General features: G+C 50.3%; 1 protein-coding gene across 1 annotated transcript in view; it reads left to right on the forward strand.

Annotated features, from left to right (window-relative positions):
* Positions 1–23,267, forward strand: part of PREX1 (phosphatidylinositol-3,4,5-trisphosphate dependent Rac exchange factor 1) — a 177,841-nt gene that overhangs the window by 138,709 nt on the left and 15,865 nt on the right. The window contains exons 15-29 of the mRNA XM_081034717.1: positions 1,069–1,141; positions 5,829–5,971; positions 7,520–7,612; positions 8,590–8,738; positions 10,359–10,444; positions 12,187–12,323; positions 13,009–13,129; positions 15,204–15,391; positions 15,682–15,843; positions 16,519–16,729; positions 17,167–17,443; positions 19,645–19,851; positions 20,438–20,526; positions 21,810–21,892; positions 22,055–22,145. Coding sequence (XP_080890843.1) covers positions 1,069–1,141; positions 5,829–5,971; positions 7,520–7,612; positions 8,590–8,738; positions 10,359–10,444; positions 12,187–12,323; positions 13,009–13,129; positions 15,204–15,391; positions 15,682–15,843; positions 16,519–16,729; positions 17,167–17,443; positions 19,645–19,851; positions 20,438–20,526; positions 21,810–21,892; positions 22,055–22,145 — 2,110 coding nt within the window. The remainder of the gene's footprint in view (positions 1–1,068; positions 1,142–5,828; positions 5,972–7,519; positions 7,613–8,589; positions 8,739–10,358; positions 10,445–12,186; positions 12,324–13,008; positions 13,130–15,203; positions 15,392–15,681; positions 15,844–16,518; positions 16,730–17,166; positions 17,444–19,644; positions 19,852–20,437; positions 20,527–21,809; positions 21,893–22,054; positions 22,146–23,267) is intronic.

The following is a 23,267-nucleotide window of genomic DNA, read 5'->3' on the forward strand; positions in this document are numbered from 1 at the left end:
GGGTTGGGTGTCACTTTCTTGGCAACACCCTGAGATGAGTCAGAGCCCCTTATTCAAATTGTACCAGTTAAAAGTGTTTTCAGTTGCAGGGACAGAAAACCCAACTAAACAGTGGCCTAAGCAGATAATCGTGCCACGTAACAGTCATGCCACATGTCGAGAGCCTTCCATCTTCTACTCTGTCATTCTCAGCAGTGTCTGCCACCTTGATCACGAGATAACCCCACACCCCCACGCACTACTTCCTCTCATGCTACTTTTTCCTTTTATCAGGGAGGAAGGGGTTTTCTAGAATTCCCTGGTAGATTTCCCCAGAAGTCTCACTGGCTCGAGCTAGGTCAGTTAGGAACTGAACTTGATTTTAATCGGAGATCCAACTACAGAGTCTAAAAGAAATCAGAGGTTTGTTTTTCTGTAGTATGAGAGAATCCCAAAGGTTGGTGGTCCAGAGCTCCTAGGGTGGCCTCATGATCTTTGGGGACCACACTTTTTCTGCTCTGCTATCCTTAGCGTGTCTCTGTCCTCTAGGTCACATTATGATCTAGAATGACTGCAGGAGCCCTAGCCATCACATCTTTGCTCCAGGCAGGAGAAGAGAAGGGAAGGGCCAGGGACAAAGCGGGTAGTTCCCTACCAGTGATTTCTGCTTTATCTCATTGGCTACCTTTAGCTACAAGGGAGGCTGGGTCTATGGTTGTTCAGATAGATGCATTGCCATCTACAACAGTGAGGGTTTCAGTACTAGCAGAAACGGGTAAGGGTTGTTGCTAGGCAACCAACAGTGTCTGCCATTTAAAAATCTCCATTTGTCCTTTGTGACATTTATCACACAATGCACAATTTAGTTATTGCAAATACAATAAAATACAATACTCTTGTTTGGGGTTTATTAATAACAATCAGAAACATGTTTGGGGGTTGGGAAGGTACTGCAGTAACCAAAACAGACACAAATCCCTGCCCTTGTGGAGCCACCATGCTGGGAGTGGTGGTGAGCTTTTCACCAGCCTCACACAGCCCCCTTGGTGCCAGTCCACCTAACGCCCTCTCCCTCTTGTTCCATTTCAGGGTGATTGCCAGACGCGGGAGGAGGCAGTGGCGCTTGGCGTGGGCCTGTGTAACAACGGCTTCATGCACCACGGTAATCCACCCCTTCCCCTAGCCTCCCGGGGGTCTGTCCTGGAACAGAAGAGCTGGCAGGGACTCTGGTTTCTGGTGCATTTTACAGGAAGGGGACACTGAGGCCCTGAGAGAGCAAATGGTGGGCTGGAGGCCGCCCAACACCCATGGGTGAGCCCAGTTTAGATGTGGAGTCCGCGAGCCTATAGACCGTGGGATTTGGGGCAGCTCACGAATTATTCTTTTCCCGTCCCCTGTTCTACACTGATTGTGAATCATTTCCGGTGTCAAGTGGGGACCAAGATGGCTGGTAAAGCTTACATGGAAAAAGATTGGATTTGAGATCAAATCCACGGGTTTTCTATGCTCTTTCTCCTGGATGGGACATGGCCGCCCAGGGTGGGCAGCAAGGCCCACACCTGACCCATAGGCTTCAATGGGGAGGTGAGGAGGCAAATGTGGGAACAGAGGAAGGCAGGGCCCTTTCCAGGATGTGCATGCCCCTATTTCTGGCCTCAGCCCTCAGGTGAGTCTCTTCCCACAGTGGGAAGCACATGAGAGGGTGAAGAGGTGGATGGTCCTGAGATGATCCTGGGGCAGGAAGCTGGGGAGAAGGAGGGAGAAAATGGTTCCACTGATACCACTTTAAATTAAAACAGAAGTTAATACTCTGTGTACCTGGACTCTTTCTAAGCACTCTCCATGTGTTAATTAGTTTAAGCCTTGTAAAGATCCTTTGATGTTGGTATTAATATCATCCCCATTTATAACGAGTACATAGAAGCCCAGACAGTTAAGAAACTTGCTCAAGGTCAAATGGCAAGTAGCAGCTGGGATTGGAACCCAGGCAGGCTGGCTTCACAGGACACACACTCAGCCACCGAGCTCCGGGGCCTTCCCTCACTGGCCCTGAGGGGGCCCCAAGTCTCCTACCCTTTCATCCCTTTAACACCTTCAAGGATCCTTTCTCCTATGTATGGAACACTCCTCAGGGACTTGTCGGTGGCCTGGCCCTCATCTGGGGTGCCCTTCTCTCCCTACCTGCATCAACGCCTCACTTAGTGTTTCTGCTCAGTTCATGCCTCCCCAAAGAGGCCTCCCTGACCACCTCAGCTGAAATAGCTCCTCTTCTTCATCACTCTCTTTTTAGTAGCTCAGATGTGCTTTTCTTCAAGGAGCAGTCCCCTCCCTCTTAGGCTGATTCCACGCTTCCCTTCTGTCTTTGTTCCTGAGCTGAGTGGGTACCGTCTGCGTGCAGGCACCGTGCTCAGCTCTGGGGACAGAGCAGTGAACAAGACAGATAAAAGTCGCCCCTCGGGAGCTCACAGCGTTGTGTGTGCCTGTGTGTGCGTGCATGCGTGTGCATACGTGCTGTGTGTGTGTGTGTGTGTGTGTGTGTGTGTGTGTGTGTGTGAAACAACAATGAAGGAAGTACATCTTCTGGAATATTATGAGCACGTGAGGAGAACTTTGGCTGGTACTCTGCTGAGATGAGAGTCCCAGGAGGGTTCTGAGCAGAGGAGGCTGTGCCCTCTGGCTGCCTGTGGAGAATGTCTGTGACGGTGAAGGCGGACATAGGGAGGCCAGTGAGGAGGTGACTGCCCTCGCCCCGGGGAGGGACGATGTGGCTTGGGCCCAGGTGGTGGCAGAAGAGCGATGAGACTCTGCAGGGTCTTCCGGCCATGCCTCCTGCCAGTGTCTGCTTGGTGCTCTAACTCAAAGGTCAGCAAACTCTCTCTGCAAAGGGCCAGGCAGTCAATATTGTAGGCTTTTCAGGCCACATTCTCTCTGTCACAGCTCAACTCTGCCATTGCGGCAGCAAAGAAGCTATAGGTAATACATAAACAAATGGGCATGGCTGTGTGCCAATAAAACTTTATTTAGAAAAACAGGTTGTGGGCCATAGTTTCCCACTCCTGGTCTAGCTGCTGGATTTGTTGTCCCGTCAGCAGGGTGAGAGGTAAGCCAGTTCGATGAAAGGTCATCAGGTCTGTCCCCTGCCTTGTAGCCAGCAGGCCTGGTTCTAGGCCTGACCCAGCTGACCCCCTATAAGCCCATGCCCCTGGGTGGGCCTCAGTTTCACCATCTTCCTGCTGGAGGTCTTGCTCAGCATGCCTGGAGCTCTGGGGCTAGGATTCCCTCCCCAGCTGCCCAGCTGAGATGGGCAGGTCAGGCCCAGCCAGGGAAACCTCGGTCATTCCCGTCCATTGGCCCCATCTCACCGAAGTCCCTCATTCCCACAAGCTGCTCTGTTCCCCATGAGGCCCTCTGACAGCTTCGTCCCTTCCGCCAATCAGCTGGGCAGAACCTCTCATTTGTGGATGAGAGTAATTAGGGGTCCACCCCAGCTGCTATTCCGGGAAGGCTGCTGGCTGAGGACATTCGCGGGGGGTGACTCTCAGGCAGTACCAATGCTCTCCAGGCCCTTCAGGGAGAGAAATTGCAGGGCGCGGCCCCTGCTCCCCTAACCCCTGCCGCAAACTCAAAAATAGGCTAAAATAGGAAAGTCCTAGGGTTGTGGCTGCTACAAAATGCATGTTAGGGTGCAGAGTGGAGGGTGGGGTGGGGCCTACGTGGTACCTTCCTACGCATCTGACCTGGAGCTCACAGGCCCCTGAGGTGTCCTCAGAGGGATCTGAGAGGCTGGTGGTCCAGCCCTCTGACTTGAGGCGCACACAGGGAAACTGAGGCGCGACATTTAATCCTCTCAGGCACCCTGGGAAGTTGGTGCTGTTATTATCCCTATAGAAGAGGAAACCCAGACTCCGAGAGGATCCAAGGTCATGAAGTTGGGGAGGGGCTGAGCGGGGACTTGAAGGTGGATCTGTACCCATCTCACAAAGCCTGGCCTGCGGCCTCGACTGAAAGATGCGAGTGGTGGCACCTTACCTGGCTGAGCTCCTGGACTCGGATTCCAACTGTTTCTCCAAACATTCCCTAAGCAGAGACACATACCATGCTTCTTCCCACTTTTAGCCTCATGTTTACAGTGGAGGTAAAGCCAGCCGGCCCCCTGTGGCTTGGATCCCTAGCTCTGGGGAAAGCAGCAATTTGTGTGTCTGGTCTCTCAAGAAGCAAAAGAGATGGCCTGAGACAGACGCTTGCAAACAGCTAGGTGTCCTGGGAAAGGAAGGAGAAAGAAAGGAACGTCACCTGCTGTTTGTCTTTAGTAACCAAATGTGCAGACAGCCTTTGTCTTCAGGGATGGTGGGAACATTGTGAAGCTAAGACAACTGGTTTTCCTTCTCTCTGGGGCCCACTGACTTCAGACAGCTGCTGTTACCGACCTGAGCCTTGATTTCCCCCATTATGTAATTTGTCCCTGCCTCCTGCCTCCATCTAACAGACCAGGCTGGGCAGCATGGTGAAAAGGAGGAGGCTTCCCACTCTGTGACCTTGGGTAGTTAATTTAGCTTCTCTGGGCCTTAGTTTTCCTATCTGTCAAAGGGGTGTAGCAAATCCTTGTCTGAGGAACAAAAATGAACCTAAGCCAGTATCCACAATATGCCTGGCACTATCAGGTGCTCAGTTAAATTGTAATCCACAGGGACCAGATCACATACTGGTTGTTATTGGTTATTTTTATTCATTTTCCTGGCTTATCGTAGTACAGAGGTCAGAAAACTGTTTCTGTAAAGGCCCAGATAGTAAATATATTAGGCTTTGTACCCCATACAGTCTCTTGCAATGATTCAACTCTGTCATTGTGGCACAAAATCAGCCCCAGACAATACGTAAATAAATGGGTATGGCTGTGTTCCAATAAGACTTTATTTATAAAAAGAGGCAGTGGGATGGATTTTGCCCTCAGGGCCTGAGTTAGCCAATCTCTTGTCTAAAGGGTCTCCTTGTGGCCTCTTTCTGATTATTAGTGAGACTGAGGTCCTTTTCACATACTTGCTGCCCATTTGGGTTTCCTCATCTGTTAATTGCCCATTCACTTCCTTTGCTGATTTACCTGTGAATTTCCCAGCTTTCTCTGGTTGATTTGTTGGAGTTTCTTGTATATTCAAGATATCTATTCCTTGCTGGTTTTAGACATTACAGTTCTTTTTGAATCTGCCGTCTGCTATGGCCTTGTTATTGAATGGAAGTCTTTAAGTTTAGTATAGGACAAGACCCCTTTTGGGGGGTTCTTGTACATGAGCTCGTTTTCTAGGACAAAGGAACTCTGCATTTTGTTTGGTGAGCTTTAGTTTTCTTGTTCTCCGTTAGGTCTCTAATCTGTCAGGAGTTCATTGTTGTATATGGTTTGAGGTAGGGATTCAGTTTTATTCTTTTTTCCACCAAGTGGGTCAGTTTTCCCTGCACCATCTGTGGAATACGCCATGTGATCATTCATCATCCATCATTCACTAACTTCCCAGAAACACACAGTCCTCTTGGTGTGATTTTAGTTCTCTTCCACTGCTTGTTTCTCTTTCTGCTGTGGTTCCACACTGTTTTTGTTCCTATGGCTTTGCAGTATGCCTACATGGCTGGTGGGGCAAGTGCAGATTTTTTTTCAAGAGAAGTCAGAAAGCCAGACTTTTATGTGAAATATCCTAATATGTTAGCATTGGCACATGATTCCATTTAATAAAACACTGTGCCCGCCAAACCAAACTTGTCCAGGGGCTGGTTCCGGCCCATGCCTGCCAGTTGGCAGCTGTTGCTAAAACCTTCCCCTGTGAGCTTGACCATGTGCTTGTCTGTTTGTGGGTTTGCAGTGCTGGAGAAGAGCGAGTTCAAGGATGAGTCCCAGTATTTCCGCTTCCATGCAGACGAGGAGATGGAGGGAACCAGCAGCAAGAACAAACAGCTTCGCAACGACTTTAAGCTGGTGGAGAACATTCTGGCCAAGCGCCTGCTGGTAGGAGCCGAGCTGAGCTGCTGCATCTTTCTTCCCAGACCCACCTGTAGGTCTGGGAGCTGGGTGACCTTCAGATATGGCTAGAGAAGTCGGCCTCGGCTCGGAGCCCCTAAGAGTATGGGGGGGTTCTAGGTGATGGCTGACAACACTGCCAAGAGAACGGTCACTTCGTTGGCCAAGACTTTCCTCTTCACCAAAGAGATCGGGCTTGCTGGGCTGCCTTTCTTTTCCTTTCTATCTCCCCTGGTCCATCCCATGTCCCAGCCTAACGTGTAGAAACGATGGTGACCTGAGGTGACTCATCCTATAGAGCAAAGCCTTAGGTCTTCTGGGCTGGCATCCTGTCTGTGTTCAGTTGCTGTAAATATCCTTGCAGTTAAGGTAGACCATTTACCAGCCTGTTCAGATATCTTACCAGCCTAGCCCACCAAATCCTATTCCTCTGCTTACTGTTGACCAGAAGCCTCCATCTTAATGCCTGGCTCCCCATGGGCAATCAGGCGAGAGGCTCTGAGAGGTTAGGTCTCTTGCCAGAGCCAGAGGTGAGCCAAAGTCTGAATAATATGAAGACAGCTCTGTTAACTGCTCTCCTGTGTTACTTATGGGGCCTGCTGTTCTTTCCATTTCTCCCACTAGAAAGCCCACCAGTGTCCCCATCACACTGAGTCTCATGGTCTGCAAGACTCTTCCTGCCTCTCCAGCTTCATCTCCTGTGTTCTCCCCTTCCTCCCTCCACCCTAGCCGTTCTGATGTGCTTTCTTCTCCAGTGCCTTGGGGCCTGACTCAGGGCCTTTGAACATGCTGTGCCCTCTGTCTGGAGCACTTTCTCCACTCTTTGTAAAGTTCTGTTTCTCACGTCATTCTGGTCTCGGCTCAGATCTCACCTCCTCTGCCTCCCCCACACCACGTTCTGTCCCTTTAAGTGCTTTATTTTAATTTAAACTTTATACATGCCCTGTGTCACATTCTACATTTCTTTGTCATCTGTTTCTCCCCCACTAGATAGCTACATAAGGGCAGGAATCGTCTGTCTTGTTCAATACTATTTCCAGCTTCCACTAAAGTATCTGGCCCACATCATAGACAGCAGCTCAGAAAATGTTTGTTGAATGAATAAATGCATTTCCCTGTAGCCCGACCATCACCGAACCCCCAAACCTCCCAACCTGCCTGCCGTCCTACAGTGGGGAGGGACTACTTCTCCCTAAACTCCCTTCCTGTCCCCAGGTTCTTGAGAACGGGGGGTGGGGGGTGGGGTGTGGGGGGGGAGGAACAGGCAGTGAAAAGTAAACAACTAGGTGGTGTTCAGCATCAGGCTGTGTCTTTACTTGACAAGTAGGTTTTGAGCACCTACTGTGTACTGGGCACTGTTTTGTATTTTATTCTGTCCTGCCCCTCCCCACACCCCTACCCCACGCAGATCTGGGGCATGAGGAGCCAGCAGGATCACTGTCCCATGGGGGCCCAGGTGGGACTGGCTGCAGCCTTTCCTTCCCCCCTCCACACTGCACACTGCCTCACCGGGACTCTCCTGTGTTGGGCCCACAGATCCTGCCCCAGGAGGAAGACTACGGTTTTGACATCGAGGAGAAGAACAAGGCCGTAGTAGTAAAGTCGGTCCAGAGGGGCTCGTTGGCCGAGGTGAGGCCTCTGGGAGGGGCCACGCTGACAGAGGCTGTGTGTGGGTAGGAGAGTGGGGCATCTCTCTCCACATTCCTCAAGGTTGGCCAGCTCAGCAAATCCTGGAATGTTCCTCCTCGCTAATTACCCATGTGGGGCTGCCTTGACTACCTTCTCTGAGCTGGCTGGGACAGAGCCCCTCTACTCAGAGCTGCCGTGCACCCCCCCCTCCCCCCCCCCCACCCCGTGCAAAGACTACCAGTTCCCTCTGCTGGCACTATCGGGAAGTGCAGGAAAAAAGCAGGTTTCTGAATAAGCTGTGATAATGGAAAAAAGTAATCTTTAGTGACCTGAATAAGACAACTGTGTTGCTCTGTTATGGACACAAGGTCTGGAGGAGGAAGGAGAGCGAGTCTGTGGCAGGCCAAGGATTCAGCCCCAGATCCTCTCAGCTGCTCTAAGGGGTGTAGAGGTGGGTGGGAGAGAGGCACCTACCACCTTGTCCTTTGCTCACGCTTGTCTGCCTGTAGCAGTTAGGAATGCTTTGGGCTGTAGGTAGCCAGACGCTCGCCTCACCATGGCTGGAGCCATGGGCTTCATTTTTCTAATGACATAAGTGGTTAGAAGTCTTGGTTGAGGTTCAACATCTCCAGCTTACCTGGCTAAGCCCTCGTGGTCACAAGGTGGGTGCCCCAGTTCGATGCCTCATGTCCTTGAATGGCAGGGCAGGACGCAGGGGCCAGGCCACGGCAGCTTCTCTTCAAGGAAAAACATCTTTCCCATTAGCGCCTCCAGCAGGCTTTCCCTGATAGCTCATTGGCCAGCACTGGGTCTCACTTGACTGCTTACCACAGAGGGGCCCCGTGGTTGCCTTGGGGGGGGTCCCTCAGGTTGTACTTGGTCTCTGGCACCAGCTCTGTGCTGCCTGAACGCATTCAAGACTCCTTAGTGAAAGGAAAGGAGGCTAGTAACCTGGTGTGCGTGTCTCCTCTGCCAAGATGGCTGGCCTGCAGGTGGGGAGGAAGATCTACTCCATCAACGAAGACCTGGTGTTCCTGCGGCCTTTCGCAGAGGTCGAGTCCATCCTCAACCAGTCTTTCTGCTCCCGCCGCCCACTGCGCCTCCTGGTGGCCACCAAGGCCAAAGAGTGAGTGTCCGCAAGACAGGGTGTCTGGCCAACCTTCCCCTCGGGTTGAGGAGTTGCCTGATTGCTAGGGGTGCTGGTGGGGGGTAGGGGTGGAGCAAGCTGTCTCGGTCCCCGTGAGTGGGGCTCATTCTGCTGGCACACGACACAAGGCTGCTATCTTTAGTCATTCAACAGATGTTTATTGAGCACCCACCATGTGCCAAGTGGTGTTTCAGGCTCCAGGGATCCTGCCACATCTGGATGGATACATTTCTACCCTTCATAGATCTCAGTCTGCTTGGAGAGTTGAGCAAGAGACAGACACTAAAACAAATAAAATAGAGAAGAGACATACTGATGGCAGCAAGCCTGGACCAGTATATAAAGCTGGGAAAGGAGACGGGCCGTACGGATGAGACGAAGGGAGGGACTTCTGGAGCAGGAGGTTCCAGACAGAGAACACGGCAGTGCAAAGGCCCCGGGGTAGAACCATGGCTGGTGTGTTTGGGGAACTGTGAAGAAGCTGAGCAGAGTGGGTGAGAGGGAGGGGCTGTGTGCTGAGCTCAGCCAGACAATGGAGGACAGGCTCTGTAGGGCGTAGTGCCAACAGTAAGTGCTGTGGAGCTACTGGAAGTTTCTGAGCAGAGGCGAGGCATGATCTGACGGAGGCTCTGGCAGAATCCCTCTGGCTGCAGGTGGAGACTACATTGTGGGAAGGTGCAAAGGTGGCAGCAGGGGCGTGGTGAGAAGGTTCTGGAACATCCTGCAGAGGGGTGGTGAGAAGTGGTTGGATACCAGACATAGGTACAGGGAGAATCGTTTGCTATTTTTAAAATTGTGCATTTGGTTTCCACTTCTCCTTTCTATTTAAGGCAAATGCTCCCGGTTTTCTGTTGACAGGAGTGATGGAAAGTTTTAAATATGATTATTTCAGTAAAAAGGCAAGCTAGCTTAGGGAAAATGATTGATTGGTTGGTATGTGGAAGTGGCAGAAATCACGAAGGCGGAAAGTGCCTGCTTAAAGTTCTGGGAACACGTAGGGTTTGAGAACAGGCTCCCAAGACGTCTTTTTCTGGCAGGTGGGGATGGGAGGGATGATCCTGAGGGTCGGTGTGGGGGACACACCTTCAATGGAGAAGCAGGGGGCTGCATTGAAGCTCCTGGTTTATCGATATCCACTGACCCTGGGCTGCTCTGGTGTTCCACCCACAGAATGGCCGAGACCTGGGCTTTCAAACTGTGTTCTCCAGGGGACAGGTGGCGTTTTTCTAGAGTAGGCACTGAGATGTGCGGGGTCACTTCTCACCCTTCCATCTGTGATTGTTGAGTGCAATATTTACTGGCTGAGGTGCTGCTCTGGCCACCAAAAGGCCTCCTCTCACCAGGAAAGGGATGGAGAATTTCTGTGCATGGACTGAGGTTCCAAGGCAGACGGGTAGTTCTGATTAACCAGAGATCCTGGTGGCATGGGCTTTGGTTAAGTGGGGTTCCTCTGTATATTTGGGAACTGGAAAGTCTGGCACTGCTACTATTTTGGGCTGGATTTTCCAGAAGTCCGGGAGGCAGTGGCTCCCTAGGGTGGCCCCCTGGGCTGTTGGGAGTGCTGCTGCTTTTCTTTATGGCTGCTTCTGCCTGGTGCAGGATCATCAAAGTCCCCGACCATCCAGAGGCTCTGTGCTTCCAAATCCGTGGAGCTGCTCCGCCTTATGTCTACGCTGTGGGGAGAGGTGAGTGGGAGCCTAACAGACAGAGAGTGGAGCTTTGGAAACTGGGTCTGTGTGTGTGTTAGGAGTTTAGAGCCGCTTGCACCGGTAACACTTGCTTTCTTTGCTTGAAGCCACACTTGCAAATGCAAACGCCTGTGGGGGTCGGGTAGTTCAAATGAGAAACTGAGAGGAAGACAATAGGGAGTGGTGAGGACTATGGCTAGGTGCAAACAATCCATGCTCCCTCTACAAAGGGCAGTTTGTCTTCAGCCCAAGCTCATTACTAGGCCGGAAGGTGGGCCTTCTCTTCCTGATTTGATTTTTTTAAAAGATGAACTAGAAATGGGAATTTTGGCCACAGTTCTATGGCCAATCCAGCCCATGGGCCAACAGTTGGAGACCCCTGCTTTCTGTGCCGCCTCTTGCACGCTGCTGAACGGGTTACTCTGTCTCAGAGATGAAACCAAATAGGTCTGAGATACTGGGCCCCCAATCCTTTTTGCGTCTGAGGGCCCCACTTCTCAAGTTTAAACATTAATTGTCCACTTTCGTGGTCATACATGTACTTTTCATGTGTATTAAGAAAATGCATGTCATGACAGAAAGGTATTGGGAATGGGTTCATATTTTCAAGTGGGCTTTTATTTTAACCTTAAAGCAGTGTCCTTCGGCTGGGGGCACTTTCACCTTCCAGAGGACATCTGGCAGTGTCTGGAGACATCTTTGGTTTTTACATCTCGGGGTGGGATGCTACTGGCATCTATCATGGGTAGGGAGCACGGATGTGGCTAAACATCCTTCAATGCACAGGACAGCCTCATATGACAAAGAATCATCCAGCCCCAAATATGAGTAGTGCTGAGGTTAGAAACCCTGCCTTAGAGCATCTGTAGAGAAGAATAGGTGTTTCTAGGTGAGCCAGGTAAAAGTAGTAAAACAGCTCATATTTCTTGAACACTTACTAAGAGCCAGACCTGGGACAAAATGCTTTAACTCACTGAATCTCTCAAGTGCCCCATGACTAGATATTATTAGTATCCTCATTTTACCGGTGAGGAAACCAGAGAGGCACAGAGAGGTTAAGAAACTTGCTGAAGGTCACACAGATGGTTAGTGGCAGAGCCAGAGTTTGAACCTAAGCCCCTGGGGTCCAGGCCTGTACTTGTCACCATCACACTGGACAGGTCTTATATTCTCCCATGTGCAGAAAAAGCTTGGCATTCATCTTCATATTAACCACACAAAACCATGGGGTCCAAGACTTATAGTTTGGGAATCATGGTATAGCTGAGAAAATAAGCAGTTGGAGTCCAGTAATCCTGAGTTTGAATCCTGGCCTCTCTTAGCTGCATGACCTCAAGAGAATCACCTTGTCTCTCTGATCCTCTGTTTTCCTGTCTGCAAAATGGGGCTGATCTTGGTCCCAGTATCACAGGTTGTTGTAGGACTCTAAAGAAGAGAAAGCTCTAGAGTGAAATATACCTGGGTTCAAGTCTAGCCTTCCTTGCTGTGTGACCTTGAACTAGCTGCTACTTCTCTGAGCCTCTGTTTCTTCTTCTGAAAAATGGAATGCTAGTTTCTGCTTGGCCCACTGGAGTGGGTTGGAGAGTGGCTCCAGGGTGGGAGGGACTGTGGTGAAGAGTTTGGATGTGTTTGGGGTGTTTGAGTGGGGGACAGGGTTAATCAGATGCTTGTTCTTGCCTGTTGCTGCCCCAGGCCCTTTTCACCTGACCTTTGGCTTCAAACACTCCCCTCCCGCTTAGGCTCAGAGGCTGCGGCTGCAGGGCTCTGTGCTGGCCAGTGTATCCTGAAGGTCAGCGGCAGCAATGTGATGAATGACGGCGCCCCAGAAGTCCTGGAGCACTTTCAGGCATTCCGGAACCGCCGAGAAGAAGCCCTGGTGAGCTGCCTAGCAGCCAAGGGGATCAGGGAAACCCTGCTCAATGGGGCGAAGGGCTAAGGGCCACCCTCCTTTCTCTGTGGAGAAGCCTGAAGACACCACAGTGTTTGAGTGGGGTGGGGCTGCCTTCCTGGTGGGACTAAACTTAAACGCTATGCCACCTCTGCCTCGCTGAACAAGAGGAACTGGGCTGTGATACCTCATGGCCTCAGTGTTCACAGCTGTGAAATGGGTATGATAAGGCCCTCTTTTCTTACACACAGGCATATTGGGCAAAATAGTCATATTGATGGTAAAAATTGATGCTGTACTTAGGATGGGGGTTGGGGTTCTGTGGAGGGTGATGCTTGTTCATTCAGTAAGTGTTTATTGAATACCTACTATACGCCTGACACAATTTATTCCCTGGGGCCACGGGAGAGATACATTTTCTGCTCCCGGGGATCTTACATTTTCAAAGGTGTTTCCCGCCCTCCCTCCTCCCCTCGCCTTGGTTTCTGTGGGACTGAGAGGTACCTCAGGAAGGTTCCAGAGTGAAGTCTTAGAAGCCTCTCCAAAGGTGGTATCACTGACAGCCTAAAAACCTGAGATTTGGAGTCAGATGACAGTTTGCACCTTGGCCCCATCCCTTCCTTCCTGGGCTCCCCATGTCGTGGCCGCTTCTCTTACTCTGCTCCCCTCACAGGGTCTGTACCAATGGATCTACCACACCCACGAGGAGGCCCAGGAGGCCCGAGCCAGCCAGGAGGCCCCCGGCGAGGACCCCGGTGGTGAGGGGGCCCGGGCGGAAGACCAGCCTGACTCAGGTAATGGGACAGGTGGGCATTGTGACAGAGACTCCAGAGGGCATTGGGTCCTCTTCTGTGTCTACACGCCTCCCTGGGCCCAGCCAGTCGATCTTGATGCCATTATTTCTGTATTAGTTTCTGATTGCTGATGTAACAAAGCACCACAAACCCGGTGGCTTCAAACAACACACATTTATTATCTTACAGTTCTGGAGGCCAGGAGTCCAAAATGAGGCTCACTGGGCTGGAATCAAGGTGTCAGCAGGGCTGCATTCCCTCCTGGGGCTCCAGGGGAGAACCCATTTACTTGCCTCTTTCAGCATCTAGAAGGTGCCTGCATTCCTTGGCTTGTGGCCCCCTTTCTCTATCTGCAGAGCCAGCAATGTCAGCCTAAGTCCTTCTCATCCTGTCATCTCTCTAATTCTGACTCTTATGCTTCCATCTTCCTCATAAGGATGCTTGTGATTACATGGGGCTCACCTGGGTAATCCATTATAATCTCATTGTAAAGTAATCTGATTAGAACCTTAATTCCTTCTGCCCACAGTGATTCCCCCTGGCCATGGAACATAGCATCCTTACAGTGTCCGGGGGTGAGGATGTGGGCGTCTTTCAGGGACCATCATTCTGCCCATCATGAGCTGCCACCTTTATCTCTCCAGCATAGCCTCAGCCCTGAACGCCAGACTTGTCTTTCTACCTGCCGCCCCTTAGATGTCTAACAGGCATTGCAGGCCTCGCATGGCCAAAATTGAACTTTCCCTGAAATCTGCTTTTCCCCTCAGTGTCCCGTCTCCATCCTTCCAGATTCTCGAGCCCCAGACCTTGGAGTCTCTCACAACTGTTCTCCTTCTCCTGTATCCCTCCCCCTTGATTCTAGCGTCACACCTTGTTGCCTCTGCCTCCCTCATGCATGTGGAATCTGATCACTTCCCACCACTTCCGTTGCTGTCTGGTCCAAGCCACTATCATTCCTCACCAGGACTATTGCAGTAGCCTACCCTCTATTGTCCCTGACCCGCCTTACCTCTCCTATGGGTAGTCTCAAAAAATGAAGAGAACCTTCCAGGGTCTCCTGGAAGGGCATAGAGCAAGTTCTCATCACGGTCTTCCAGCCCAGCCTGGCTCTCCAACGTCGCCTCGCATCACTTTCCCACTGGCCCTCTCTGCTCCATCCATTTCAGCCTCTTGTTCTTAAATGTCAAATGTACTCTTGCCCCAGTGCCTTCGCACTTGCAGTTCCCTCTGCCTGGAACGCTCTCCTCCAGAGTACTTCTTACCTCACGCTCCTCACCTCACTCGGCTCTCTGCTCAAATATCACCTCCTCAGAAAGTCCACCCTCATGCCCTGATTAAGTAAGTCCTCTGTTTCAGTGTCTCCTTATCCTATTTTATGTTTCTTCACTGCATGTATTAGTTAACATATATCTTGCAGTGCCTGCTTCATTTCCTAGATATATCACTTCCTAGCTCTGCGGCCTCTGAGGAGTCATTTAGCCTCTCTGGGCCTGTGTTAATTAGGATGGACACTGGGCTATGTAAAAACATTGACTCAGGAAACTAGAAAGTCTGAGCTTGCATGCAAGCTCCAGGTCTGGTTTGATCCAGTGTTTCATATAGTCTCATGAGACGTCTCTTTCTCGCCAATGCCTAGCTCTGCTCCTTCTGTCTTCATTTCTCTATTACATGATATTTTCTCCACACAGTGGCTCTGACATTTTGGAGTCCGGATGAAGAAGAGAATGTCTCCTTCTCTTTGTAGATCCAACAGAAGTCCCAGACTTCACTCATTGGCCAAGCTTGAGTCCCATGCTTGTTCCTGAACCAATCACTCAATAAGGGGAAGGGTGCATGTGGGGGATCCCCTCTTCTGAGCCACATCGACTGGGAATGGGGCACAAGGGTTGATTTCTAGAGGGAAAATCTAGGACAAGGGGTGAACAATAGTGGGCTGGCAAAATGAACAGAGCTGCAGCCAGGCTTCAGTTTCCCCATCTGTCTAACAGGAGCTGTCCGTGGTGCTGGGTCAGGGGGCCAGCTGGCTGTGGGGTGGGGCCCCCGCCTCAGGGTTGCCTGTCCTTTTGATTTTCAGCCTTGCCCCTGCTGTCCCTGGGTGCCCAGCTGTGCCTGCATGAGGACAGCCCTGTGGTCAGCCTGACCGTGGACAATGTGCACCTGGAGCATGGTGTGGTGTATGAGTACGTGAGCACGGCAGGTGTCAAGTGTCATGTGTTGGAGAAGATCGTGGAGCCCCGCGGCTGCTTCGGCCTCACTGCCAAGGTCTTGCTGGGCGCTGCTGTGCCCTGGGGTGGGGGGTGGGGTAGAGCAGCCTGCTTCTCATTCCCTCAGAGTTAGCCTGGAGCCCTGGATTCTAGTCCCTGCCCCACCACTTGGTAGTCATGGGACTCAGGAGAGCGATTGACCTCTTTAGCCTCAATTTACTCAACTGCAAAATGGGCCCGCAATAGACCCTACCTAACGTGGGTATTACAAAGAGTTACTGTAGGTCAACCACGTAAGACCCTCCCTGGCACATAACGAGTGCTGAGGGGCTGCGAATGTTTCTGCAGATCCTCGAGGCCTTTGCTGCCGACGACAGTGTCTTCGTGCAGAACTGTGGGCGGCTCATGGCCCTGAGCAACAACATCAAGACCATGTCCCATTACGAGTTTCGTAACATCTGCGACACCAAGCTGGAGAGTATCGGCCAGAGGATCGCCTGCTACCAGGAGGTACCTGTATTCTACATGGTCTCCACCTGGGGTGTTTTGGTTGTCAGTGTCAAAACCCACCCCCAACTTAGCTTAATCAAATAGGAGAATGTGTTGGGTTATAGTACTGAAGAGTTCCAAGGTGGACTTCAGGCCTGGCTGCATCCGGATATCACTATCACAAGGACGAGGCCTCTCTCCTCCTCTTGACTTTGTTTTCCTGTGTTAGCTGTGCTGTCAGTCAGGTCCTCCTCATGTGGTAACAACATGCCCCCTCGTAGCTCTAATCTTAGCAACCCCAGAAGAAAAGGAACTCGATGAGAGCTTTTATTGGCTTGGCCTGGGTCCTTTGCCTAGCTCTGTACCAGTCACTACAGGAATGGGGAGGTAGCCTTACCTAAACCTCACGGACTATGGGCCGGGGGGAGACGGTTCCTTAAGGACAGCTCACGTGTGCAGCTGAGATGGAGACATGAATGCAGGTTGGTACTCAGAGGCCTCAGGTCTCTCTAGACCCTTCCCTGAAATTTGGATCCAGTGAAAGGCAGTGCAGGAGAATCCACTTTTCCATTTGGAGCTATTGGTATTTTGTCCGATTTGGAATGTCTGGCTTAGGCCAGGTTAAAGTGGGTACTGGGGGTGGGCCAGAATTCCCAGACCCCTGAGTCACAACCCCATGTCCCCCACCTTTCTCAGTTTGCAGCCCAGCTGAAGAACAGGGTCAGCCCACCCTTCAAACAAGCACCCTTGGAACCCCATCCACTGTGTGGCCTGGACTTCTGCCCCACCAATTGCCACGTCAACCTTATGGAAGTGTCCTACCCCAAGACCACGCCTTCGGTTGGCAGGTCGTTCAGCATCCGCTTTGGTCGCAAACCCTCCCTCATCGGCCTTGACCCTGAGCAAGGTAATCAAGTCTGTTAGAAATTGTGTTTGGATCTCACACTATACATACGTAGACAGAAACATGTCTGGAGGCCAGCGGTCCAGGGCTGGAATGGCGGCGCCACACTCATCAGGGATCTAGGCCTTTCTGTCTTTCTATACCATCATCTCTAGATGTAGCTTTCATCCTGAAGGATGTCTCACGGTGTAGAATTGCTGCCGGAGTACCAGTCATCATGTCTGTATTCCAGGCCGGAAAAAGATCACGGTAGTTAAAAAGCATATTAGCACCAAACCGAAACTTTCTTCTTCAAGTAATCTAGTGGATTATAATAATATTTAAAAGGAAAACTTTCCTCATTCATTGGGGTTCTAGAAATGGGTTGATATACTTCTGTCCAAGAGGGTTGTGGATGTCTGGGCACTATTTCCGAGTGAGCCCTTCCTCTCTCCATATAGGTCACCTGAACCCTATGTCCTACACCCAGCACTGCATCACCACCATGGCTGCGCCATCCTGGAAGTGCCTACCTGCTTTTGATGGGGACCCCCAGCACCAGGGTCTCCACGACAGCAGCTTTGGGCCAGCCAGTGGGGCCCTGGGAATGGAAGAGCGGGGCCTAAGCTTCCTCCTTAAGCAGGAAGACCGTGACATCCAGGATGCATACCTGCAGCTCTTTACCAAACTGGACGTGGCCCTGAAGGAGATGAAGCAATATGTCACCCAGATCAACAGGTGAGCCCCAGCCTCACTCACACTCTAGGTGGGGAGAGGGAGTGTTAGAATACGGATTCTTTGTATCCGGGGCTGTCCTGTACATTATAGGCTGTTTCCTGGTATCCCTGGTCTCACTAAATGCCAATAGCATCCCTGATTCCCAGTTGTGACGACCAAAAATATCTTCAGACCTTGCCAAATGACTCCTCGAGGGTGGTGGACGAAATCACTCCTGATCGAGAGCCACCACGCTACTGAAATGATGGACACAGGCAGCAGTCATCAGTGGAGGCTAAAACTATTTGGTGAAAGGCTTTGGGGAACTTTATAATTCTAACATTGCAGACAGAGACCGCTGGACACGCTGTCCCTTTTGGTGGAATGCAACAGGCCACACTCCTGGAAGCACCACGTACAAAGTGTTCCTTGTAGGACACGACAAAGCTCCAGGTCTCCCTGCTTGGCTGTAGGATGTAGGGGTTAAAGGATGGTGACATGGCACCGTGGGGAGGCAGTTGGCCAAATCCAGAGGGTGGGCGATTCTAGATGACAAATGATCTGGTTTCTTTAAGAAATAAGTGATGTGTGGTGGGGTGGGAAGCAGGTCCAAGGAGGAGGAGAATCTGTTAGAGAAGAGACCGAGTGCAGCATCTAGACCTGGTGAGGGTTCTGTTTCTAACACAACAAATGTGAAAAGACACTTTTGAGACCATGAGCGATACTTGAACATGGGCTGGGTACTTGGTGGTATTAAGGAATTATTCATTTTGTTAGCTGTGGTAACAGCAGTCTGCTTATGTGTAGAACAGTTTCTCAGCCTTCACACCATTGACATATGGGCTGGATAATTCTTTGTTGTGGGGCTGTCCCGCGCCTTTTAATATACTTATCAGCATCCCTGTTCTCTACTCATTGGATGCCACTAGTTTTCCCCACCCCCACCCTGCTTCAGTTATGACAACTAAAAATGTCTCTGGAAGTTGGTCAGTGTTTGCCCCTCAGGAAACATGCTAAATTGCTACATATTTCCTGCGGCAGGGGGCAAAATCACCCCCAGTTGAGAACCAGTGCATTAAAAGAAAGTCCTTGTGTGGTAGAAGCACATATGGAAGTGTTTTACAGGGGAAATTTAAGATATCTTAGATATGTTTTAAATACTCCAGGAAACAAAAAGCAAGAGGAAAGATTGAGGAAACAAAGGTGGATCCTGAGTTGCCATTGTTGAAGATGGATACTGGGTACCTGGGGTTCTTTCTGGGTTCTTTCTACTGTTCCCTCTACTTTTTGTGTATGGTGGAAATGATCCATGATAAAAGAAAAAATAATGTAGGGTCTGGAGCTCGGAAGCCTGAGTTTGAATCCTGGGCCTGCTCCTTACTATATAGCTGGGCAAGTCACTTCTCTGAGCCTCAGTTTCCCCATCAGTAAAATGGTGCTGATCACAATGCTGACCTCATTGAGATGTAATAGGATTACATCAGCCAGGGTTTACTGAGCACTTACTGGGCATCAGACGCTCTTCTAAGCATACGTATTTTAAGCGTACATATTTTAACTTCCTTAATCTTTGTACCTGCCTAGATACTAATGTTACCCAGTTTTACACATGAGAAAACTGAGTCTCAGAGAGGTTAAATAATGAGCTGTAGGTCTTTAAGCTAGGAAATGGCAGCACTGGAATTTGAATCAGGGGTCTGTCTATCTTAAAAAACTGTGTGCTTGACCATTATACTCCGTGCTGTGGGTTGACAAACGGTGGCCTATGTACCAAGTCTCCAGCCCACAGCCTGTTGTGGTGTTTTTTTTTTTTAAATAAAGTTTTATTGAAACACAGCCATGACCATTCATTTACATAGTCCATCGTGCATTCACACCAGTGCGGCAAAGTTGACTAGTTGTAACTGAGGCCATATGGACTATAAAGCTGAAAAGACGTGCTCTCTGGGCCTTTACAGTTTCCCATCCTGTTCTATGCCCTTGAACCTCCTGCAGCTTGGCCATGGAATAAAGAACCTCTGTGTTTCACACCCCATACAGGAGGAGCGGGGTATGCAAACCTGCGTTGTTGCTGGTGGGATTTTCAGGGCAGGGGTACAAAGCATTTGATGGTTCCCTCGGCTTAGGGTCAATGGTGAGGCTGGAGGTCAGGGCGGAGGCCTCCATGGAGGCCAGTGAAGCCACGAGTATGTGCCCCCTAAGTTCAGTCTTTGACCCCACAGGCTGCTGTCCACCATCACAGAGCCCACCTCGGGCGGGTCCTGTGATCCCCCTTTGGCTGAGGAGGCCTCGTCCTCCCCACTGGTCAGCGAAGAGAGCGAGATGGACAGGGCGGATCACGGAGGCATCAAGAAGGTGTGCTTCAAGGTGTCTGAGGAAGATCAGGAGGACTCGGGCCACGACACCATGAGCTACCGCGACTCCTACAGGTGGGGCAGCCCTGGGCGTCGTGTGCGCTGCACGGGGAAGGCCAGTGGGACAGTTGAGGCCCCTGACCCCTGGGAAAGTCAGAGTTAGGGGGACATTTCCCAGGAAGCTGTGGGTTGGGGCACTGTTGCTAAACCATGTGGTTCTGGGGGTAGGGGGTACCTAAGCCCCCAGAGCACCTCCCAGGTGCACCCCCTCTCGGTTCCCCTGCCCCAAGGCTAATGGTTCAGGGTCTGTCCCCTTGTGGGGACACGTCAAAGTGTGGTGTGTGCAGGGGTGTCCAGGGACAAGGATGACCCACGAGGGGAGTGACAGAAGTTGACACCCAAATGAAAACAATTCATTGTCCTCCTGCAATTTCTGTGTTTCTGTGCTGGGGCCTAAAAATGTTTCCCCACTGTCAGACACAGAAAACCAACCAGGACAACATCCCCTGTTCCTGGCACTGGCTGTCGGCCTTGAGTGCCCTCTCTGGGCCAGTTGTCCACCCATGGAGCCAGGGGTTTTGTCTACACTCCAGAAAGTGGGTTCTGGGTACCAGGCCCAGAGGGTGTCATGACTCCTCTCGTCCTCTCTGCTCCTTTGCAGCGAGTGTAACAGTAATCGGGACTCCGTGCTGTCCTACACCAGCGTGCGAAGTAACAGCTCCTACCTGGGCAGTGACGAGATGGGGTCTGGTGAGTGCAGTGGCTTGTGCTTGAGGAGAGGGCGGTCTCCGCAGTGAGATTTCATTTTGTTTGTTGTTACTTTATTGTACTTAATGTTACATTATTTTGTATTGTCTTGCATAGTGTGGTAGTATCTTTCCTTTCATTCGCTTGTTCAGCATCTTTTATTGAGCACCTATTTTGTGCTGGCGCCATAGCAGTGAATGAAACAAAAGATCCTGGCCCTTATAGAGCTGATGTTCTCCATGAAATGCCATGGGCATGGAACAGATGAAAACATACACGATACAATTATAGATCATGATGAGTGTTCTGACATCACTAAAATAGGGTGACCTCATGGTTCCCATAAAAGTGACACATACTCAGACTAAAACTTCAAATGACACAGAAAAGTTCAAAAGAAGTACGTGGAAATAAGACCCTCAACCTCTTCCCCCAAAATGACCATCAATGACGTTTGGACACCATTGGTGAGCAGATAATTCTGCACAGATGGACATGTGGGTGGATGCTGAATGGATAGACAGATATAAATAATATTCATAAATTAGATTATACTTACTTGCAACTTTTTCTGAAAGATTGAAATTTGCTTTTATTTTAGTGTCATTGATTTCAGCCTTTAAAAAAAATTCCATTTTGTGAATAGATCAGACATCCACATGGTTCATAATTCAAATGGCAGGTGGTGACAAGTCTCCCTCCCACTCTTATAACCCAGCCTCCCGGTTCCCAAGCTCCCACTGTCACTACTGCCTTGTGTGATCTTCCAGAGGGAGTCTGTGCATAAAAATTTAATTTTAATTATACTTCAATTTAACAGAGGAAAAAGAAGCTCAAGCAAAATTGAAGATATTGCTGAACTTTAAGTAAATATTTCATCACGTAAGATATTCAGCCACAAAAAACTGTCCCTGGGGAGATTTTAGGAAGAAGTTTACATGTGACAGCTGATTTAACTGAAATAGCTGGGTGATGAATCAGGAGACTTAGGGTCCAGTTCCTTTTCTCTGGTTCTCAGTTTCCTCATTTGCAGAATGGAAATAATAACAATGACTTAAGTTGTGTAATGCTTTATTTCATTTTCCTCACTTTGAAGATGAAGAAACTGAGACTCAGAGAGGTCAAGAGATTTGCCCAGTGTCACACCGCCAGGATCTGGGTCTGTCAGACTCCAAATCGCTGTGGGTTTTGGAGCTCTGTATTACGTTGCCTTCTTGGAAAAAATATTGGAAAGGTGTGAGATGAGCCAGGAATAAGTGATGGCTGTGGCTTCTTCCTTCTGCCAGGGGACGAACTGCCCTGTGACATGCGAATCCCATCAGATAAGCAGGACAAACTTCACGGCTGCCTTGAACATCTCTTTAACCAGGTAGGACCTTTGTTCCCAACCCTGGCCTGACCTTGGGTTCCTCTTATCACCCCTGATGAGAACCCACAAGCCAGGAGCCGGGGCAGGGGCTGTGGGTCATGGGGTCCTCACAACCTGGAAGACCACAGGGACCCCACTAACCCAGAGCTTCCTGCCACCCAGGTGGACTCCATCCACGCACTTCTCAAGGGGCCAGTCATGAGCAGGGCTTTTGAAGAGACCAAGCATTTCCCCATGGACCACTGCTTGCAAGGTGAGCAGAGAAGAGTCCCTCGACAGGACTAGGAATGACATCCCACATCCAACAAGGAGACAGACAGCCTGCAATGAGGCATGAGTGCTGGACTGGAGGCAGGACAACCAGGTCACACACTCAGCTTAGCCCCCCCCCTGCCCAATGGCTATGGGCTAGTCCAGGGGCCGTCAAGTTCAGCCCATGGGCCAAATCCAAGGCACGGCTCAGTTTTGTATAGACTGAGCTGAGAATGCTTTTTTCATTTATAAAGAGTTGTAAAAACTAAACAAAGAATATGTGACAGAGACCGTATGCCCTGCAAAAGCCTAAAACAGTTCCCATTTGGCTCTTTCCTTTAAAAGTTTGCGGACCCCTGGGCTGGTCCCTGAGGCACTTTGGGCCTCCATCTGCCCATTTGTAACAGGAAAGGAAGGACGAGTACAATTTGCCAAACCTCAGACACCCACATCCCCCCTTTCATCATTTTAGCCAGAGTCACAGAATCTACTTACATCTTTACCGTTTTGAAAACCATATGCATTTGCTGCCCGTATATTTATTGTCCTATTTTGAAAAAGTATCTCCCTTTTAAATATTTAACTTTGAAAGGAACTTATTAAACTTCCTATATATATGTAAAACCAGTATAACATGCCATAAAATAATGATGATCATGATAAATCCAATGGAAACAGCCACAAAAATGTCATTCTCCTGTATAGTCAGGTACTGCTGCCTGCTCAGAGCACTTCATTCGTGAGCGGGGTCAGTGAGTTGAAGGTGTTAAGGACTTACCAGCACCAAATTGAGACTTTCCTGAAATGATTGAGAGGAAAAGAATTGACATGTATGTTCTCTCACCTATCTTTCCTCCCACCTACCCATCCACCCATCACCATCCCCCTGTATCTACTCACCCTCTCATCCATTCATCCAGTAAGTAATTCGCAGGAACAAGCTGTGCCAGCCCTTGTGCTGCGCACTGGGGACCCTGAGATGTATGTGACACGGTCCCTGACCTCCAGGGGCTCCCAGTTGGATGCAGGCAGTTAACACCGAAATAAGGGTAGGAAGTGGTGAGGAGCTGGGGTGTCCTAGCTCAGCTGCCCCTCCTGCTGTCTCTGGATCATCTCTCCCAGG

Source organism: Rhinolophus hipposideros, assembly GCF_964194185.1.
Source record: "Rhinolophus hipposideros genome assembly, chromosome: 22".
In the NCBI taxonomy this organism is placed as follows: domain Eukaryota; kingdom Metazoa; phylum Chordata; class Mammalia; order Chiroptera; family Rhinolophidae; genus Rhinolophus; species Rhinolophus hipposideros.